Source organism: Nyctereutes procyonoides, unplaced genomic scaffold (assembly GCF_905146905.1).
Source record: "Nyctereutes procyonoides isolate TBG_1078 unplaced genomic scaffold, NYPRO_anot_genome, whole genome shotgun sequence".
NCBI lineage: Eukaryota > Metazoa > Chordata > Mammalia > Carnivora > Canidae > Nyctereutes > Nyctereutes procyonoides.
In genome coordinates, this window is record NW_026575043.1 from 45,896,483 (window position 1) to 45,918,702 (window position 22,220).

General features: G+C 43.0%; 2 protein-coding genes across 2 annotated transcripts in view; one reads left to right on the plus strand and one right to left on the minus strand.

The window, feature by feature from the left end:
- Positions 1 to 20,726, minus strand: part of CORO1C (coronin 1C) — a 74,129-nt gene extending 53,403 nt beyond the window's left edge. The window contains exon 1 of the mRNA XM_055322763.1: positions 20,605 to 20,726. The gene's annotated coding sequence lies outside the window, so the exon portion shown is untranslated. The remainder of the gene's footprint in view (positions 1 to 20,604) is intronic.
- Positions 4,773 to 21,673, plus strand: LOC129508315 (basic proline-rich protein-like). Its single transcript, XM_055323270.1, has 4 exons — positions 4,773 to 4,817; positions 19,742 to 20,374; positions 20,477 to 20,717; positions 20,883 to 21,673. The coding sequence occupies exons 1-4, from the start codon at positions 4,773 to 4,775 to the stop codon at positions 21,671 to 21,673; spliced, it is 1,710 nt and encodes a 569-aa protein (XP_055179245.1).
- The last annotated feature ends 547 nt before the right edge of the window (positions 21,674 to 22,220 follow it).

Genomic DNA, 22,220 nt, shown 5'->3' on the forward strand with positions numbered 1-22,220 from the left:
TACAATTCAATTAGAGAAACTTAGTATACGTATTAATACGTGAAACTTTCACCACAGATTTTAGAACATTTTCATACTTTAGAAACTCTGTACTTGTTAGCTGTAACGTTTTATTCCCCTGTGTCATCTCCCCTCCCCCAACCCCTACTAAGCAACCAAAACTGAATTCAATCTAAAAGGGAACAAAGAAATTGAATAGGTTTTTTCAAAGAAAATATACAAATGTCCAATAAGCACATGAAAAGATACTAGACATCATTAGTATTAAGGAAATGTAAATCACTACCACAAAGAAATACGACTTCATGCCCCACTAAGATGGCTAAAATCAAAAGAGAATAACAAGTGTTGATGAGGATGCAGAGAAATGAGAACCTTCATACACTGCCAGTGAAAAATATAAAATGGTAGAGCTGTTCTGGAAAGCATTGGTGGCAGTTTTTGAAATGATTAAACAGTTACCATAGATCCCAGAAATTCACTCCTAGAAATATACCCCAAAGAACTGAAAACAGGTATTCAAGTATTTGTACCTGAATGTTCTTAGCAGCATATTCACAATTGCCAAAGGGTAGAAACAACCAATAGGCTGGATACCCTTTAGATGAATGGGAAAACAAAATGTGGTATACAATTAAGTATTATTTAGCAATAAAAAGGAATGAAGTAGTAATATATGCTACAACTTGGATGAACCTTAAAATTATGCTGATATAATCACAAAATCTCAATCCCCAAAGTCTACATAGTATGATTCCATTCACATTGAAGTCCAGAATAGGTAAATTGACAGATATAGAAAGTAAATTAGTGGTTGCTTGGTGGGGGGGGTAGGGGAAGGGAGATGACAACAGGGGAATAAAATGTTACAGCTAACAAGTACGGAGTTTCTTTCTGAAGTATGAAAATATTCTAAAATTGACTGTGGTGATAGTTTCACATATTTGTGAATATGTATACTAAAAACCGTTGAACTGTATGCCTTAAATGGGTGAATTGTATGGTATGTGAATTACAGTCGACCCTTGAACAACATGTGTTTCAACTGCATGGGTACACTTGACTTTTTTTTCCAATACATACAGTACAGGACTGTAAATGTATTTTCTCTTCCTTATAATTTTCTTAGTAACACTTTCTTTTCTCTAGTTTACTGTAAAAATGCAGAATATAACATATAACATGCAAAATACGTGTTAATTGACTCTATTCTCGGTAAGGATTCTGGTCAACGGTAGGGTGTTAATAAAGTCTTTGGGGAGTCAAAAGTTATATACAGATTTTTGACTGTGCAGGGTGTCACTGCCCCTAACCTCCATGTTGTTCAAAAATCAACCCTATATCTCAACAAGATGTTTTTAAAAATATCTGTCAAGTGGGATGCCAGGGTGGCTCAGCGGTTGAGCATCTGCTTTTGGCTCAGGACATGATCAAGAGTCCCACATCAGGCTCCCTGGAAGGAGTCTGCTTCTCCCTCTGCCTGTATCTCTGCCTCTGTGTGTGTCTCATGAATAAATAAATCTTTTTTTTTAAATTATGTTCTCATAAATACCTCAGCATGGTACTTACCTTACTTCAATTTCCCCTCAAAGGAAAAAAAAAGACCTATCTCAACTTCTCAACTCCCCTGCATTTTTTTAAAAGATTTTATTTATTTATTCATGAGAGAATAAACAGCACATCTTATCAATTCATCTGTTGAAGGACACTTAGGTTGTTTCCAATTCTTGGCTATTATAAATAATGCTATAATGAACATGAGGATAAACACCCAGAAGTGGAATTGTTGGATCATAAGGTAATTTTACTTTTAATTTTCTGAGGAACTTCCATAGTGGCTGCATAAATTTACACTTCCACAAAGATTTCTAATGAGTTGATAATATACTCCTGTTTTTGCTTCAAATAAAGAAAATCTAAAAGCTGACTACTGACATTCCCAATGCTTAACAGTTTATCTAAGGAAGCAAAAAAAAAAAAAAAAAAACACAAAATTTTCTTTACATGTTGGGTCATCATCTTAACCAAGAACAAGCTGTTAAAAATAAGGTCTATCTCTATAGATTAGGGACTTATTTTAGTTTTTAAAGATTTTACAAGTAATCTCTAGACCCAACATGAGGCTTGAACTCAAAACCCTGAGATCAAGAGTTACATGCTCTACCGACTGAGCCACCCATGTGCCCCAAACTTATTTTATAAGTGTTAGAGGAAAGTTTGCTAAAAATCATACTTAGAATAAAATTTGCATCTTACAGCCAGTTAATAATCTTCAACCTCTACGAGAGTGTAGTCTTCTGGTCCTGCCAAGCTACACCTAGAAAATTTATTCCATAGGCCATACAAGAAATGTGTTGGGTGTTAGGATGAAAAAATGTAGACAAGACAGGGTGTTTATACTGTAATGGTACCAAATAAAATACACTCAACACACCTGAGTAAATGTTACTACATTTTCTCTATTCTCTACTTCCATCAATCTCATAAAAAAAATGACCACAATTTTGACATTTTCCTGTTTATTGAGAAGTTATCTGTTTAAAGATTCCAGCAGATGTATTTCTATGGTTCATATGAAAGGAAACACATCCTGCTAGGAACACATACAGGAAAACCCCTACTAGTAGTAAAATCCTGCCCAGCACATTTGCTGAGACTACTCCAGAGCATCAATTACTCCAGTGCTCACAGAGTGTTCCCTAGCCAGCAACAACTGCAGGAAGACTCCAGAATATCCCAACAGGGAAAGAGCATGTTCCCTCTAAGTTGTTGCTTTAATGGCAGGCACTTTTCAACATGGGAGAGATTGGATGCATTATTTAAGAGAAACTGACAAGTAAGATCGCAGATGAGGCTATGTCCTAAAATCAGCTTTTAAATGGCAATACAAAAAGTTAAAACTGCTTTTAAGAATGTCAGAGTTCATTCTAGAATATGTACGCCTACAGAGAATACATCCAGAGTTCATTCTGGAATATGTAAGCCTATGTAGAATACACATTCACAAGAGAGCACACACCCAAAGCAAATATGGGAGGTGCTCCAATTAAATACAAAAATTCAACATTCATCATTTCTGGATATGAGATGGCTGAGCTGTTTTGAATTTTCTTTTTTTTTTATTATTTAAGATTTTATTCATCCATTCCTGTGAGACACAGAGAGAGAGGCAGAGACATAGGCAGAGGAAGAAGCAGACTTCCTGCAGGGAGCCCAATGCAGGACTAGATCCCAGGACCCCGAGATCACGACCTGAGCCAAAGGCAGATGCTGAGCCACTGAGTCACCCAGGCGCCCTGTTTTAATTTTTCTTAAACAACAATCTACCAGTGACACTCGAATTCATCTAACAAATCATTTTCACTGCATCCAATTCCCTAATTAACAGATTCATATGTGACACGTTCCAAGAAAAAAATATGCCTAATTTACCTACTTTAATAGAAGTTGTCTTAAAAAAGAAGAAAAAAGGGGCACCTGGGTGGCTCAGTGGTTGAGCGTCTGCCTTTGGCTCAGGTTGTGGTCCTGGGATCTAGTCCCAATTCAGGCTCCCTGAAGGGAGCCTGCTTCTCCCTCTGCCTGTACCTCTCTATGTCTCTCATGAATAAATAAAACCTTTAAAAATAAATAAGAATTTTAAAAAGGAAGAAAAAAGGCCACATGCAACATTTCTTCAAAAGTACAACAGAAAGTCAGATACACAACAGACCTCATTACACAGCAGCTAGGGCTCAAAGAGATGTGAACTCCCCTAATGACACTGAGGTGCTGGGGAAAAAAATGGTTTTTCTCTAGAAAAATAGCTGACCACTTAAGACAACTGACTACAAGTATGGAACAACCTTGATGTTGGTTCAATTTATTATGACATCAAGAATGGTAAGAACAAAGGGGGAAAGTTCATCCTTATTCCTGCCTTCCAAGTAGTTTCCTTCCATTACCATTATTCATCCAGGTAATAGGCAGAATGCCAAGAAGGAGGCATTAATTATAAATGTGCTTTGTTTCAATTCAATGATCCATTATCATTTTAGTTTTTAAATCTTTCCAGGAATAAGAGAAAGAAAGAAGAAAGAAAGAAATAAAGAAAAGAAAGAAAGAAAGAAAGAAAGAAAGAAAGAAAGAAAGAAAGAAAGAAGAAAAGAAAGAAAGAAGAAAAGAAAAAGAAAAGAAAGAAAGAGAGAAAGAGAAGGAGGGGGAGGGAGGGAGGGAGGGGAAGGGCAGGGCAGACACACAAGCACAAATAAGATCCACCAAGAAGCATCCAGGCTCACTCCTCACAGCAGCCTGGAGTGGAAAAGGTTTCAAAGCTCATCAATTCCAGGCCCTTCATTTTCGGCACAGAAACATTATGTGACTTGACCAAAGATAAAAGACTTTTCTGGAGAGACACAATGACCTTGAACCACAAAGTACAGGCCAGTTCAACCTTCTACCCCCATGAACTTTCATACTTTTTCAATGATAAACTCCCCCTCACACATACAATTTGGCTTTCCCACATCAGCCAATAATGCCACTCAGAGATCTTTGTGGGGGTGCTGCTTCGACAGTTCAAGGTTCCACATAGCCTGCTTGTGTAATTTAAGTATGAAACTGCATTTGCTCACATTTTATAAAATATAGAAACTGGCTGTAAACATTCAAAGACAGAGAGACAAACAGCATTAAATATGCCAAAAGAAGCAAATCTTTACTTCTGATTGAAAACCCTTAGGCTTAATGCCAGAGGACTATGCACTCTATTGTCTAAGAGAACAGCACAAAAAGACATGGGTAAAAAGCTAGAAATCTATATCAAGGACTATTTCTCAAAGGTGAGGTAAAATGAACAGGTTTGTACTTTTTAAAGCTTTCTAAGCAAAGAACTCTTTCATCTTTTGCAATTTTGTATTCATTTTACCAACTTGCTACAGAGAGAAACTGAGGACTACTGACATCTACATAAACAGTCACTGATGACCTGAAGTAGAAGGGGAAGCTATGAAAATGACTGTTAAAAATGAAGTCTGACAAGAAATGAAATGAGCTATAGAATATAAATCAAGGGTATCCCTGGGTGGCTCAGTGGTTTGGTGCCTGCCTTTGGCCCAGGGCGCAATCCTGGAGTTCTAGGATCAGGTCCCGCATCAGGCTCCTGGCATGGAGGAGCCTGCTTCTCCGCCCCTCTCTCTATGTCTATCATGAATGAATGAATGAATGAATGAATGAATGAATGAATGAATGAATAAATAAACCTTTAAAAAAAAAAGAATATAAATCACATCACCACAAGGTGCACTTCAAACATCTTACAATTTCATGTCAACTATACCTCAATAAAGCCAAAATTTAAAAAAAGAAATGAATCAGCACATGAGGGACACCTGGGTGGCTCAGTGGTTGAGCGTCTGCCTTCGGCTCAGGGCCTGATCCCAAGATCCGGGATCAAGTCCCACATCGGGTTCCCTATGAGGAGCTGGTTTCTCCCTCTGCCTGTGTCTCTGCTTCTCTCTGTGTCTCTCATGAATAAATAAATAAATCTTAAAAAAAAAAAAGAAGTAATCAGGGATCCCTGGGTGGCGCAGTGGTTTGGCGCCTGCCTTTGGCCCGGGGCGCGATCCTGGAGACCCGGGATCGAATCCCACGTCGGGCTCCCGTGCATGGAGCCTGCTTCTCCCTCTGCCTGTGTCTCTGCCTCTCTCTCTCTCTGTGACTATCGTAAATAAAATTTTTTTTAAATTAAAAAAAAAGTAATCAGCATATGAACACCAAAATACCAACATATAAAGGTCCCAAATTAAAAAACTAAAAATTTTCAAATTAACTCTCTCTTGCACTAGAGAAACTCATTACTAACTAAAAGATGCACTCACTAATAGGACCTGTAACTCACTTAAGACATAATAAATAATGACATTACAGAAATATTACAGTTGCCAAATCACGAGATTATAATATAAGGTTTTAGAGATCATCTGTGGCTCTTCAATGACAGAAATATATTTTTGTTATTGCACCATCAAAATAAGCAGATTCTTTTCCTACAATCATAATATGCAAAGATAATCTGTTTACTATCCCTCATACTCTTCCAATTTGCTGCTTATCACCAGCGTCTTCTTAAATACAACCACCTCTCCCCATCCTGGAGCTTTGAAAAAGAATTGCGTGAGAAACCTCCATCACAGAGACAGAGAGGCAGGCCCCCTACCTGCCAGAAGAACACTATGGATCAGATTCGAGGCTGCACCATCTCCCTCAAGTGCACCACAGGAGACTAATCTCAGAAGCTGAACCTCTTCTCATCAAAGAGCCAAATTAATCCCAAGAGTTCTCATATCAACAGCAGAACTTTTACAAACATGACTGACCCAGCAATCTCACTTAAAAAATTAATGATGAATGTGTTTTGAAATACTCTTTCTATACCAATGACCTACTTCTCTTATCAACAACTGGTAAAAAGCACACCATGTATGACTGTTCAAACTTGTTAAGTCTGTTTCTACCGCTTAGTCAGATGGAGTTACTCTTGGTATAAAATTCTAACAATTCTTTGCCATTATACTTGTACTAGGAAATGAAATTACTGGACTCCCAGATCTTTTGGGGGTCTTTAAAAGACATTTTTGGGACGCCTGGGTGCCTCAGCAGTTAAGCATCTGCCTTTGGTTCAGGGCGTGATCCCACGGTCCCAGGATCAAGTCCCACATTAGGCTCCCTGCATGGAGCCTGCTTCTCCCTCTGCCCATGTCTCTACCTGCCTCTCTCTCGTTGTCTCTCATGAATAAATAAATAAAATCTTAAAAAAAAAAAAGACATTTTTATGAACATTCTCATAGGGCTGGTCGGTCATAGGCAAAACTAGCAATGTCAAAAGACAAAGTAATCACCTTTCACTGAATAATCTGTCTTCCCTTTTTAATACCCTATACCCTGGGCAGTAAGTAAACATATACTCCTGACAATGTTTCAAGGGAACAGAGAGACAAGGAAAACTCTGGCTTAGATATAAGACACAAGTTTATCCTGACATAGTCCCTTAACCACTAAATTATTTTTGTACTATGGTTGTTGGTTTCTTCATCTATAAAATGGACAACTAACAAAAGATGTTATTCTAGGGATCCTATTATAATCTAAAGCCTACAAGTGGGTATGAAATGCTTCTTTCACCGGGATCCAGTCCACAACCCATAAAAGACACACAATTCACTGAGAATTCAGTTACTAGCACTCACAGGGTTATACACACAACACATACACTCAACTGTGAATGCTGAGTAGGTCTTTAATCCTTGTCATTCATCATGCATTTATTCAAATATTTATTAATCTTTGATCACATGCTTGGCATCATGATAGACATGGCAGACAATAGTGAGCAAGGAGACTGGCCCTAGCTCTCATGCAGCTTACAATCTGCTGGAAGAGATGCATCATAATCAAATAGTCCCACTACTATTAATGTGCTGCTGTGACAAATGTTGGACACAGAAAGTGCGCCCAGAGGGAGTCAAAAACCAGGGCAAAGAATTACCTCTTAGTAGTAGCTCCAAAGAGCCTTCTCTCTGCAAGTAGTGTTTGAAAGGAAAAAAAAAAATTAGGGGAAAAATTCAAATTACTTATTGTACCTTTTCATATTAATAACTAGACTCATGGGGGATCAAGACCTCCATTCTTGAGGAAAAAACATCATACATCCCATCTCACCAATAAAATGAAAATACCTCCATGGAAGTGAGACAAACAAATAAAGCACTCTTTGAGGAGGAAACAGTTGGGTTAAGTATTTTGGGAGTGAATATTCCATTACAAGAAGCTTTTAGTAGCCTTAGCTGGCAAAACTGTAACACAATCCCCCCCCCAGTTCTATTTTCATTCCAAACTGTATGAAAATTTGAAAAGAAAATCATAGTCAATTCTTTATGTTAAATTAATTGGACTATATAATAGTAACTAAAAGAGAAATTGTATATGCCTCAAAAGAAAGTAGAAAGAATCCTCTTTAAAGTATTTTGAGTAGAAGACTAGCAGAAAGATAGGGGGCTTTCCATCCCTCATATTCTTTTAAAAGACAGCATTTATAATAGACAAGCAAGAAAACTACATTTACAGCAGTAATCTCTAAAAACTGCCAGAAATACATACACACACAAATGCAATTACAAAACAATTTTTTTTTTCTTAAAGGTAGGCTCTATCCCAGCATGGGGCTTGAACTCATGACTATGAGAGCAAGGACTTCTCTGGACGCCTGGGTGGGTGGCTCAATCAGTTAAGTGTCTGACTCTTGATTTCTGTTCAGGTCAGGGTTGTGAGACAGAGCTACGGCAGGCTGCACACTGGGCATGGAGCATGCTTAAGATTCTTTCCCTCCCCACCTCTCTGTGCGTGTGTGCGTATTGCTCCCTTGCTCTCTCCTTCGCCCTCTTTAAAAAAGAAAAAAAAAAAAGTTGCATGCTCTACCAACTGAGCCAGCCAGGAGCCCCTACAAAGCAATTCTTATGATCGTTTATCATAACTACAAAACAATTCTTTCTTTGTAATCACATATCACAATTACAAAACAATTTTTGTGATCATGCATCACTAATATACTTAGAGTTTTCAAATTTTAATCCTGCACCAATGAACCCCCAAATGATCCAACAGTTGAAATGGTACACAATATGGCCTATCTTTCTATACCCAGTTCTTGTCAATTTTCTCAAGTCAAATGAATGCAAACACATTAAGACCTTGGAGCCCAGGAGCTCCTGAAAAGGGCTGAGAGCTGTCCGTGATTACCCTGGGGCTGGCCTGGAGTCCCCTCAGGGTCCACTAGGGACACTTAGCAGTCAGTCAGTGCATTAAAGGACAAGAAACTTAAGACCAGAAAGGGAAGCTCAATTTTTTCCATGACTACCTTAACTTCAAATCCTCATTTTGATACAAATTATGGTTCTTCTTGTATCTATTGTAACAAAAACTCACAAGATAAATGCATGCTTCCAGGGGATGTTACTTTAATTGTTTCTAAAGTCCAAGTTGCAGGCACCTATGTGGCTCAGTCAAGTGTCTGCCTTTGGCTCAGGTCTTATCTCAGGGTTCTGGATTGAATCCCACATGGGGCTCCCTACTCAGCAGGGAGGCTGCTCCTTCCTCTCCCTCTGCCCCTCCCCTGGCTTGTGCTCTCTCTTGCTCACTCTCTCAAATAAATAAATGCATGACATCACAGTTATGTGTGATTATGGGCTGATTAAAAAAAAAAAAAGTCAAAGTTGCTAGCCAAACTACAAAACAAAGACCTAAAAACCCCAAGCTACCAATATTTTCAACTTATTCAAGTCAGTTAAGTACATTTGCAATGAAGTACCAGTATGTTAGGTCACCCTGTTTTTCATCAGAATTCATGCTTTAAATAACCAGAGCTCCAAAATGTTCTTTACAAATAAAGCCTGTTTCAATAAATAAATGTGTACATATACACACACACTTTGCTTACAGTATTTATAATGAAAATTATGGGGTTAGAGTACTATAAAATTATTTAATAAGCAAATGTTTACAATTAGCAATCCTTCTACACCACAGAAAACGTCCCCTTCACTACTTTTGTCTTCTAATAAAATGGGAAGACCGACCATCTCTATCACAAGTGTATCACGTAAAACTGAAATTCAATTATTTAACTAAAATTTACTGAGCACCTTGTGCCAGGCAGCATGTTGGGGAATGGAGGCACAGAAAATGTAGGATATTCCCTGCCTTCAGAGAACATGGAAGATAGCAGTATTAGTGTTCACTTTCACAAACTGAAAAATAATTCCCTACAGATATTTACTTTTAAATTTCTACTCATTTAATCCAAAATATCATATTAGTAGAGAAATCATTAACACTAGTGACACCCACAAACTACATGTTCACCTACCTTTGTAACTCCTATCTAAGCTATGTTTATATTTTATATCCATAGAACATATATTCTGTTATCATGACTTCTCACAACCTGGGCCATATCTTATGTCCATCTGACATTCGTCCTCTTCTATTACACCTATTCCAAATCAGCCAAGTGCTATTTTGTACACCTTAGGGCCTCAGCCCATAGATACTGACTCTCCAACACCTTATCCTCCCAACACCCATGGAGCTCAGTCCCCACAGAGAATTCAGTATCAAGAATTACACTTGAGGAGCACCTGGCTAGCTCTGTCAGTAGAGCTAGGACTCTTGATCTCGAGTTTGTAAGTTCGAGCCCCATATTAGGTGTAGATATTACTTTAAAAAGGGGGGGGGTATGCTAGAGGAAGGTTATAACATATTTTTTAAACTATTACACATTTTAAAAGCAAATAAAATACTTAATACATAAAAATGTTTGAATGATGGGATGCCTGGGTGGCTCAGCAGTTGAGTGTCTGCCTTCGGCCCAGGCCATGATCCTGGAATCCTGGGATCGAGTCCCACGTCAGGCTCTCTGTGCAGAGCCTGCTTCTCCCTCTGCCTGTGTCTCTGCCTCTCTCTCTCTCTGTTCTCTCATGAATAAGTAAGTAAAATCTTTAAAAAAAATAATGTTTGAATGAGTTCTTAGAAACCAGACAATCCAAACCCTTCAAAAAGGTAATGACAAAAGAGAGAGGTCAATTATTTCTCATTGTTTGAGAAAAAAAAAGGGCTTTCTGGTAAGAGTTTATAAGGGAATAGAAATAGAAAGATCAGTGCCTAGCTCTAGCCAGTACAAGCTGACCCAATTTATAGCCATTACCCTGCCCTGATCCACTGCTCAAAGGTCACAGAAACCAAGTCATTGGCTAAAACCTAACATCCTTTCATAAGTGGTTTCCAAAAGGCAAGAGAAAAAAAAAAGGGATCATGAATGTTGGGGGGAAGGGGAGAAAGAAAGAAAACTTAGCAAATTAAGTATCTCAGAGGTAACAGAAAGAAACTTTCAAAAGCAGGCAAGGCCTCTTCCCGATCCCAGATATGAGAACTAGCCTCTCTGTATGTGCTCCCCCGATCCCACATGCCTTATTTAACTTTCCCCTTGAAACCTTGTTATGCAGACTGAATGCCAAAATTTCAGAGAGATGATCTATTCACAGGAATCTCCTTTTAAAAAGTATTAATATTGAGGCACCTGGGTGGTTCAGTTGTTTAAATGTCTGACTCTTGATTTCAGCTCAAGTCATGATCTCAGGGTCGTGAGATCAAGCCCAGAGTCCAGCTCCTGGGCTCAGTGTGGAGCCTGCTTAAGATTCTCTCCCTCTCCTCCCTCCACGCTCACGTCCCCTCTCTAAAACAATAATAATATTGTTAATACTGTACCTCTGAAAGGGTAAAGGGAATTGAGGAAAATAACATAATTAAAGCCTATAGTCATCCTAGCACTGATTAACAGTGGTAGTCCCGTAGTGACTATGGCCATCCAGGAACACATTAGTAGAAATGAATTTGAACCATTTACTTTACTATTTAAAGGAGATCAGTTTAACCAGGGGAACAGAAGTGTCAAATTAAGAAAGGAGAATGAAGCACATGGAGGGCTGCCAGAGCAAGAGGCCACAAGATGCCAGCACAGGCTGGTAGGGGTAGAACGTGGTACCTTCCCTCTGTTTCACAGGACTCCACTATCACCATTAAGAGGCAAAAAAACCTGTGCTGCGAATTAAACAGATTTCTTCAGTCTAGCCTGGGAACTTACCCACCACTTATAATACTGAATCTATACCACAAATGCCACTTAAGTTCCAAATAACTGAGTTCAACTTTGGAATACAACCCAGTTCTGGATTGAGGACTAAATGTACACAGTGCCTACAAAATGGAAACTGTATCTGGGCTCTCAACCATTCAGTCTTTAAAAATTGCATGGTTCACCACCATTCTTTACAGGTAATATGCATTATTTTGTTCCACTTGACAATGTAATTCAGCCCAGTGTATGTAAGGTATCTACACTGTACAAGAACAAAATGAAAGCCTCAGTGTTAAAAAAAAAAAAAAACCACACCCAAAACTTCTAACTTATATTTTCTTATAACAGCACTCCAAAGCAGCAATGGCTTGAATAAGAAAGAAAGCCTAAGATTACTCTATTTCTAAAACAGACAACATGCATCTTATTAAATACCACCCCAAAGAGCTATGGCCAGCACTCCTTGGCTGAGGCCCCTCTCTTACTTGCCAAGAAAAACTAGGATGACAATGTTAAGCTAAATACACTACTAGCCACAAAATTAATTCACCACCTAGCTTGTAAAGTGATGAGTCTCCCAATAGATCCTTCTGCTTAAGGGAGAAGACAGCTCAAGTTTACACGTGTTTCTTGGTCACCACCACATAGCATTTGAGTTTTTATATTCGTAAAATAGCCTCAATTCTTTAAGTTCCTAGGAATGAAAGGAATTAGAATCTTTAACTAGAAAAGAATGCTTGACCATTATGAAAAGGAATTTAAGTAACTTTCATATGAAGTAAGCAAATAATGGTGATTAAACATTTGTCCTAAGGAGGGGGTGCTTATGAATTCTGTCAAGAACCCCTACAATATCAAAAGTGGACAATACCCCCTCAAAGGCTGCACTCTCCCAAAACTTCCTTTCCCACATGTGTTCATGGCCTTTTAAAAACTGAAAAACTACAACTCTGTTGATTCAGGATGAAGACCTCAGCAGTTCTCAGAATATGGAGACACACATCTGGCTCCACAATGGGGCAAAACAGGCTCATGCACCAAACTGCCATGTGCCCAGATTCCCAGTCTTAGTTCTGTGGAGACAGAATGACCACACTGTGAAAGCTGTGATCAACCTCTGCTAATCCTAAAGGGTTTTCACTATGCCTGTTACTATCAGTGTAGTTCCAGTACCTGGTATGTATTGCTCCTGTCAAAATTAACGTCTCCATATGCATATGGCATAATGGTGCTGATTATTCTGGCAAGATGCAATGTAAAGGTCTTTGGAGTATTAATTGGTCTTTGAAACTTTCGAGATAAATTCCCACAACCACTGCTTACTAATGGTCAGATTAGAAGACTGAGGAAATAAAAAAAGGGATTTATTTTTATTTTATTTTATTTTATTTTTTTTACATTAAAACTAAGAAACCAGGGCTCCAGGATGGCTCAGCCAGTTAAGTGTCTGCCTTCAGCTCAGGTCATGAACTCAGGGTCCTGGAATGGTGCCCCACATCAGGCTCCCTGCTCAGCAGACACCTGCTTCTTCTCTCCCTCTGCCACTTCCCCTGTTTGCGCACACTCTCTCTCTGTGTCAAATAAATAAAATCTTAAAAAATAAGAAAAAAAAGAAATCAAATCTATAAAAGGCTTATCCAAGAGGTTCAGTATTTTTGAGTTTCTGAAAAATACATTGAAAAAACCCTGAAAATCTGGACCAAGCTTCATAGTATAAAATACACATACAATCTAAAGATGTGAGAAAACACACAACCATTGGTACAAACTACTGATAGTGGTGATAAACAGAAGAGGCAAACTCTGTAAGCAGATCTGGCAAAAGACCGTGCTGGAAGGTTAAGAGGGAACTAGTGCATTCGGTCAAGGACTAAAAAGAGAAAGCACATCAGGTTCACACTGTTTAAAAAAAAAAAAAAATTCACAAGACACTATAAAGACACAACCAATGCTAAAAATGAATTTCACACAACACATGGAAGGAGGTGGAAAGCAGTTGGGGGAGGAGGGATGGAACAGTTAAGTTCCTGATCTTGGGCAAGTCTCTCATGCTTCTATGACAATAGTCCCCTCACCCGTAAGATGAGGAATAGACCAACGAGGTACTTTCCACTCTGGCTGTGATTCAGAGTCACCGGGAAGCACAAACCCAGGCAGCTGTATTTATAAAGGTCTACAGCTGATCCCCACTGGGCAGTCAAAAATGAGGTCCTCTGGACTTGAGAAAAATAATACCCCCAACACCCTAAAATGACATAGTCTTAAAAAGGTGATAAGATGACTGGTGCTGTGTACAATCCATTTTAATAATTAAAAAAAAAATAAATGTAGACAATTTCATAACCAAAGGGGGAGGATATGTATTGTGAAATTATTGCCTTCAGTGGTACAAAATATAAGCCTCTCTACACCCATTTGTATTCCAGTTTCTCTCACTCCGACCTTTGCATTAATTTAATTTCTCTTTACTGTGGAAAACAGTTCGAGGAACCGTTTTTGTTATTAATGTGAAATCCAAATGACAGGCCCAATCTAATATCTCATGAAGCTACTGAGGCTCTTGCCCACACAGAATGTTCGTTTTATCACAATACTGCCATTCACATTGTAACCCCGATGAGGGTCTCAGACACTGTAGCACAATCTTCCCAACCCTAAAAAGATCAATTTTCTCCAGGAACTAAATATTTTTTCTTAAAATAGATTGAATACAAAGGAGGCCTAAATAAGAAAAGCTTGTCCCAATAGACATTTCCAATTCAGATAGAAGGCAAACAAAACAAAACAAAACAGAAAACCCTGCCTCATCTTTAATATTACCTTCCTAACCTACATTTCTTCCCCCTTCGGTAATTCAACTTTGATTCGAAGTCTAAAACGCTGAGGTAGGAGTGGAAATCCATACGTTAATAGCTTAGTTTCAGAAATAAAATATATTAAACTTGGTCTGTTTGATTCTCCCTAGTTCCATTCATTAAGAGTGAAGACAGAGGGAATACAAACTTAGTCACAGTCTACCCTGATAGCCGAGCAAGGCATCATTAGCATCCCTATACCACAGAAGAGAAAACAGGCTCAGGGAGGTGAGATAACTGGCAGTCACAGATAATTAAGAAGTGGAGCCAAGAGTGAAACCCAGCTCAGTCTAGCTCTAAAGGCCTGCATCTTCCACTGCCTCAGTTTCTCTAAATATAAAACTCTCTTAGAGCAAAAAACTACAAAGGTAGGGACGGCTCACTGAGCCTAAAGAGACAAATTTGAAATTATTTTTTTTTCTTTACTACCTTACCATAATCCAACCACTTCAATGAACACACATAAAAAAGAAATGTTCCCTAAATGGCCAACCGGTTTCTCCTAATTCTCAAGATACTAAGGGAGCCTGAGTGGCTCAGTCAGTTGAGCATCCAATTCTTGATTTCAGTTCAGACTGAACGCCACATCAGGATCCTCACTCAGCAGAGAATCTGCTTGAGGTTCTCTCTCCCTCTTCCCCCTCACCCAGGCACTTGTTCTCCCTCTGTCTAAAATAAATAAATAAATCTTTAAAAAGAGTATTTTCTTTTTCTTTTTTTAAGATTTTATTTATTTATTCATGAGAGACACAGAGAGAGAGGCAAATACAGGCAGAGGGAGAAGCAGGCTCCATGATGTGGGACTCGATCCCGGGACTCCAGGATCACACCCTGGGCCGAAGGCAGGTGCTAAACCGCTGAGCCACCCGGGCTGCCCAACAGTAGAGTTTTTTTTTTTTTTCAGTAGAGTATTTTCAATGAAACTATAAAAAGTGAACATAGGAGCACAAAGCATAACTAAAGACTAGTAGAGTCAGATGCTCTGAGAGAAGCAAGAGAGCATGAACAAAAGAATGAAAGACAAGAATGCGTGTGCCCTGAAAACCCAGTTTACACCCATCATCGGGTGTACACAGGAGTGGTTCCAGTACCGATCGACTCCATATCATCAGAGCTGGCCTGCTGCATTTGATGTGGCGAAATCATATCAAACCTAAAAATGTACCCTGCCCATCTGTCCTACTGAGAAGGCTGTGCACCAGTCATCACTGTTCATTAGGGGGAAAGAACGTGGACAAGAGGATTCTGCTCTCAGGAAAATATTTCACATGCTCGGTTTTACATCTGAGCAATTTTTTGGCAAGAGCTGGACCTGGGTGTCAGAAAGGCAGAGGAGGAATCACCCCAGTACTTCAGGTTACTTCAACACACACAATAAAGATGTAATTAATCAGAGAAACCCACTGAACTCAAAGTCTTTCCAATTAACTTTGATAATCCTTCATTCAGCAAATAACCCAAGAGGCACTCGAGACAAAGCTGTGAGCAAGGCAATCTCAGCCTGCCTTCCATGTGAACTTCTCTCTCATTCTGCCTTCTGTGGAAGGTGCCTTTCTGACACGAAGCTCAAGTTCAGGTCCAGTTCCTGTAGCAGACAGCAGGATGACAGGGACAATGTCTGCCTGCAGGGATGAGGAGGTTTCATGGAGGATCCCAAAGGACAAGTGGGATTCAGCAGATTAGGGGGTAGGTGCGTAGTAGTAAGCTCATTATAAGGTCTGAAGGCTGGGAAGTTTCAGGAAGTGAAAACAGGAGGGAGTGTAGTGAGAGAGGAGGCTGCTGAAATCAGAGACACCTTGATCTACAACCACATGAAGAAGTCTGGAGTTTAACCAGAGAGGAGTCAGGAAGCCGCCAGAGAATTAAACAGCGGAATGATATGTTCCTGACAAACCCTTTATCATCTACTTTTAAATCTTTCCCTAACCCTTTACATTTGGTTTCTAATCTGTAGAACCACATTATTGATGAGGATGTGATTTAAGGTCCAAGTAACTCCTAACTCCATTATCAGTTGACTCCATTATGCATAAATTGGACTTCAACAATATTAAAAACTTTTGTGCTTCAAGGGATGCCATCAAAAAAGTGAAAAGGCTGGGAAGCCCGGGTGGCTCAGCGGTTTGGCGCTTGCCTTCGGCCCAGGGCATGATCCTGGAGACCCGGGATCAGTGGGTTCCCATGTCGGGCTCCCTGCATGGAGCCTGCTTCTCCCTCTGCCTCTCTCTCTGTCTCTCTCATGAATAAATAAAATCTTTAAAAAATAAAAAAAAATTTAAAAAGTGAAAAGGCAACTCACAGAATTAGAAAAACATTTTGCAAATCATACATCTGATAAGGTACTGTAAATCTAGAATATATAAATAACTCATAACTCAATAAAAAGATAATACAATTTAAAATTTTAAAAAACATCTGAATAGAGATTTCTCCAGAGAAAATATAGTTGTCTGCGAATTACTTTAGAAGATGCTGGATATCATGAGCCATCAGGGAAATGCAAATCAAAACCACAATGAGATACTGCTTCACACCCACTAGGATGGCTAGTCAAAAAGTAAGAGAATAACTGTGTTGACAAGGAGATGGAGAAATTGAAACCTTTATACACTGCTGGTGGAATTGTAAAATGATGCAGCTGCTTTGGAAAACAGTCTGGCAGTTCCTCTAACAGTTAAACACAGAGTAACCAATATGACCCAGCAAGTCCCAAGAGAAATGAAAACATGTCCACACAGAAACTTTGTACAGGAATGTTCACAGCAGCATTATGCATAGCAGCCAAGGGGGAAACACCCAAATGTCTATCAACTGATGAATGGACAAACAAAATACTGTATATCCATGCAATGGAATATTATTCAACCATTAAAAAAAGAATAAAGCAGGGACGCCTGGGTGGCTCAGCGGCTGAGTGCCTGCCTTTGGCTCAGGGTGTGATCCCATCCTAGGATGGAGTCCCAGATCAGGCTACCTGCAGGGGAGTCTGCTTCTCCCTCTGCCTATGTCTCTGCCTCTCTCTCTGCGTCTCTCATGAATAAATAAAATCTTATTTAAAAAAAAAGAATAAAGCACAGATACGTGCTACAACATAAATAAACCTTGAAAACCCTTATACTTAATAAGACAGACACAAAAGACCACATACTGAATGATCCCACTTATATGAAATGTCTCAAATAGGCAAATCCACAGAGACAGAAAATACATTAACGGCTGCCTGAGGACAGTGAATAGGGGGGTGGAAGGACAGCTATCGGGTATGGGATTTCTTTTTGGACTGATGGAAACGCTCTAAAACTATGGTGATGACTGCACAACTCTGTGAATATAACAAAAACCACTGAGCTGTACACGTTTAAGTAGTGAATTACATGGTATGTGAATTAAATCTCAAAAAGCAGTTATAAAACAAAAAGGATTCCATTATGCATTACTGAAGTACAAATAAGGTCTCAAAAAGGAGTAGAGAATCGTGCTCACTCATTTTATTTTAAAGGATCCAAACTAGGGCAAAGAAAACCCAGAGAGATTCTATTACTTAAGATTCTAGGTACTAGGTCATACTGAAATATTCATGAGGATTTCCATGTTTTAATACAGAAAAGGCATCTTAAGCTGAAAAAGATGTAGAAGTGTCAGAAAAAGAGTTCTTATAACTCAGAAACAGGATAACACAGGGAAGTCATCAAATGGAAAACAAACATGGATTTGTACTCTGCCTAAGAAAAAGGCACCCAAGTTTATTACTGTTCTACCTCTGAAACAGTCGAAGTTGAAACAGCCCAAATAATGTTTCTAAAGCACCAATTTGTGACAAATCAAAGTATTAAGAAATAATTTGCCATTCCCGGTTACATAACCGAAAACTGATAACCTTTTGAACATTCCATTTCACAGACATTGGAGTGACTCTTCTCCTCATGGCTGAAGTGGATCCCAAAAGTGACAGGTGCCTATTTTAGACATTTTATTAAAAATAAAATAAAAATCAAAAAACCCAACAGTGTTTTAAAAAGTACTATGTGTCACCTACTAACACAATCTAATCCTGAACTATGTAAAGTAATAGACATAAATGCTAATTAACCCAATCTGCAGGCAAAGTAACAAACATGAAAAATTCAATACTGCCTGCAGTGTGATAGTTCACTGGTATGTATCTATTAAAAGTCATCAGGCTTCAATGTACCTTTCACAATAATCAAAGACAAATATGGGGGCAAGGCACATTCTGCCTTTGTCAAAACGGTGTGTGTACCTGACCTTTATACCAATCCTAGTTCAGTCCTCCGTACCCATGACTATCACCTACCACACAACATTGCACGTCTTGGAGGCCTAACATACAATGGAATTCCCAGTTTTATTTTGCTTCTGCCCCAAAGTATTTATGCAACCTCTCAGAGCCCAGGGTTACTAACTAGACTTCACATCCAAACACTGTGTCTGAAATGTACCTCCACTCTAAAACAACAACAACAACAACAATAATAATAATAAATAATTACTTTCCTTAAGTTAGTTCTCTGAAATGTACGGGATCAAGTCCAAAACAGATTTTTCCCATTTCTTCAGATTTACAGGGAACCCAGAAAGTGAAGTTATATAAACAGATAATCTATTTGCCTTCACAAATGAACAGCCGGTACAAAGCAACTGCTTATACTTAATCATGTTTTTGTCTATGCTTCCAGGCCCTGGTGTCAGGAGAGAGTTCTGCCGGGTAAGGACAATGAAATGCATTATTATACAGAGTGACTAAGAGCCCTACAAGAACTGTTTTAGGATGCAACCCCAGGCAGGAAGGCTGCAGTAAAAGGGCCTAATATTCTGTGATGACTCTTACCAAAAGTAAAGACCTTCGCCACCCAGTACCAGTTTAAAAACACGCACTATATTCGTTTTCTGTTTAACTGTCTTAAAGGAAGGGAAGGCCTTTGTATCTGTCTTCCCATCCTGGGGGAGATGAACAACTTGCAATTTGCTCCGCACGCTGAATCCCACGTTTGCGACATGTAGAGCAAGGACTTGAGACACCACAAAACAAGGGCAGCCTACATCAAGGCCAAATATAGGATGCGATTCTAAACCACCATGCAGTAAAGCCTACGCTTCCTTTTCCAGCCATCAAAACCCTTTGAACACTCCCAAAAAAGGACGGCAGGGCCAGCGCCTCCCTCCAAGAGGAAGCCCCTTTCTTCTCGGCTTTCCCTTGCAGCCTGCCACTTCCCCCGACACACTCAAAGCATCGGAGAGACGCGGAGCTGGTGCGTGCGCGCCTCTGAGCACAGGCGGGAGCGCCGGGTTCCTGCATCTCCACCCTCCACATCTGACCTCATCCCCCGGCATCTGGGCGCCGCCGAGCCCCACCTGCACCTCGCTCCCGCTGCCCGCGCCCCGCCGGCTGCTCCGCTCCCCCCGGCTCACTCGGGCGCTCCAGGGCCCCGACCCCGCGGCGTCCCCGCTCCGTTCTTCCCCCGCCCGGCTCATCCCGCTCCCACCGGCGCCCCCGCCCACGTTACTCCGGCTCCGGCCGCGCCCCGCCCTTCCCGGCCCGGGGCTGCCCTCGCACCCGCAGCCAGCCACCCTGCGGCCGGCCGTCGCCCCCCGCCCTCCCACGCTGAGCCCCAGCTCGCCCTCGCCCCACGTGAGCCCGGCCCCCCACCCACTCGCCCCCCGGGGCCGCTCCAGCCCCGCCCCCCGGACCCCGGCCCCCGGCCCCCACCCCGCCGGGCGGGTCCCCGACCCCCGAAGCCCTTCCTCGGCAGCCCCGCGGCTCCTCACGCCGCCGGGAGCCCGCCCTGGGCAGCCGCCCCCCCACGGGGACCGCGGGCCACCCTCCCCAGGCCAAGCGGGTCCGTCCCGAGCCTCCGGCACCAGCTCCGGCTCCGGCCCCTGCACCTCGGCCGGGGCGGGGGGGGCCTAGGGTCCGCGCCCCGCGCGCCCACCGCAGCCCACTCCCCTGCACCGGGCCCTGCTCCACGCCCCGCCGGCTCCTGTCACCGGCGCCGGCACCGCCGAGACGACCAGCCGGCCCGCCGGCTCGCTCCCGAGCGGCCCCGCCAGGCGCGCGCCGCTCACCAGGGCCGAGGTGCCTGAGGCGCCGCCGCCGCCGAAGTCCCCGCTGCACAGCCCCGCGAAGCCTCCAACCGCTGCCGCCTCCCGCCTGGCACTGAGCGCCGCGCGGGGGAGGGGCGCGGGCAGCCGCCGCCGCCGCCGCCGCCGCCGCCGCCGCCGCACGTAGGCCCCGCCCCCGCGCCGCGCCGCGCCCAACCCAGGGCCTCGGGCTGCGGCGCACCACGCCCACTTCCGGGAGGGGAGGCCCGCCTCCCCCTCGCTCCCCGCCCCGCTCTCCTTAGCGCCCCCTCTGGTGGCGCCGGGGGGTGCGAGTGGGCTGCGGAGGAAGGCGGTAGCCGAGCCCACGCACCGCCCACCACGAGTCAACCCCCCGGGCCACGCCTCCGGGCGCCCCCGGGCCACGCCCGCCGCTCCTCAGAACCGGGAGGGGCGTTCTCAGAGCTCCGCCCCGCGGCCCGCCTGGCTCTGCGGGGCCGCGTCCCCCGGTCCTCAGAGATTCTCGCAGAGCCCCTCAAAGCCGGAACCGCGGCGCCTCCGAGCCCCGCCCGCTGCCCCCGCGGCCCGCGGCCCGCCGCCCCGCCCACTGCTTCCGAACCGACCCGAAGGCGCCGCCAAGCCCCGCCCGCCGCCGGAAGCCCCACCCACGGGCCTGACCCGGCTCTCGGCCTCACAGGCCCCGCCCACTGCCCGGGTCGCCCGCGCACCGCCAGGCCCCGCCCCGATTCTCCGACTCCCGCCTCCGGCTGCCGAGGCCCCGCCCCCGCCCGGGTGCAGCCGCCCGCCCGGCTCGCGAGGCCGCCTGCCTCCCCGCCCACCTCCCTGCGCCGTCCCGCGCGGCGTGCGGGGCTCCCGGGGGCCGCCCCTGCGCCGGCCGCACCGCTCGGCAGGGAGCGCCCCCCTCCACCCGGTTCCCAGGTGGGGAGCGGGGTCCCTCCCTTCCTTCTGCGGGCCGGAGTCACCCGTTCGCGTCACAGCTGGGCGGCCCCGGCCACAGAGCTGGGATTCGAGCCCCAGCTGTGACGCTGTCAGACCGGGTGTCTTGGGCCAGTTCCCGTCACCCCCTGATGGTTAGCGTGAGGTCGTCCTCTTCGGAAATACCGCGCTCTGAAGTGCCAAGATTTGGGGGAACGACCTGAAGAACTGCGTGAGCAGAGCAACGCCTGCCTGCCGAGGGGTGGTCCCTTCCCCCAACGAGGCGCCTTGCAGTTCCCAGGGGGAGGGGAGGATTTTTCATTTTTTCATTTGCGCTTTAGCCTTAGGAATATGTGTTATGTAGGGATCCCCGGGTGGCGCAGCGCTTTAGCACCTGCCTTCGGCCCAGGCCGTGATCCTGGAGTCCTGGAATCAAGTCCCACCTCAAGCTCCCGGCGTGGAGCCTGCTTCTCCCTCTGCCTGCCTGCGTTGTGTCTCTGTCTCTAGTGAATAAATAAAATCTTTTAAAAATGCATATGTATTCTGTAAATCATGGTCCACCTGAACCAAAAGAGCCATGACAGCAACCTACGTATCCTCTCTAGGGCTCAGTTTCTTTATCAATAAAATGGGAACAGTAGCAGCTACTCCTGGAAGGATTCCTCGAGCTTAGTAATGCACTTGGCGGGGTGACTAACTTGTGATAA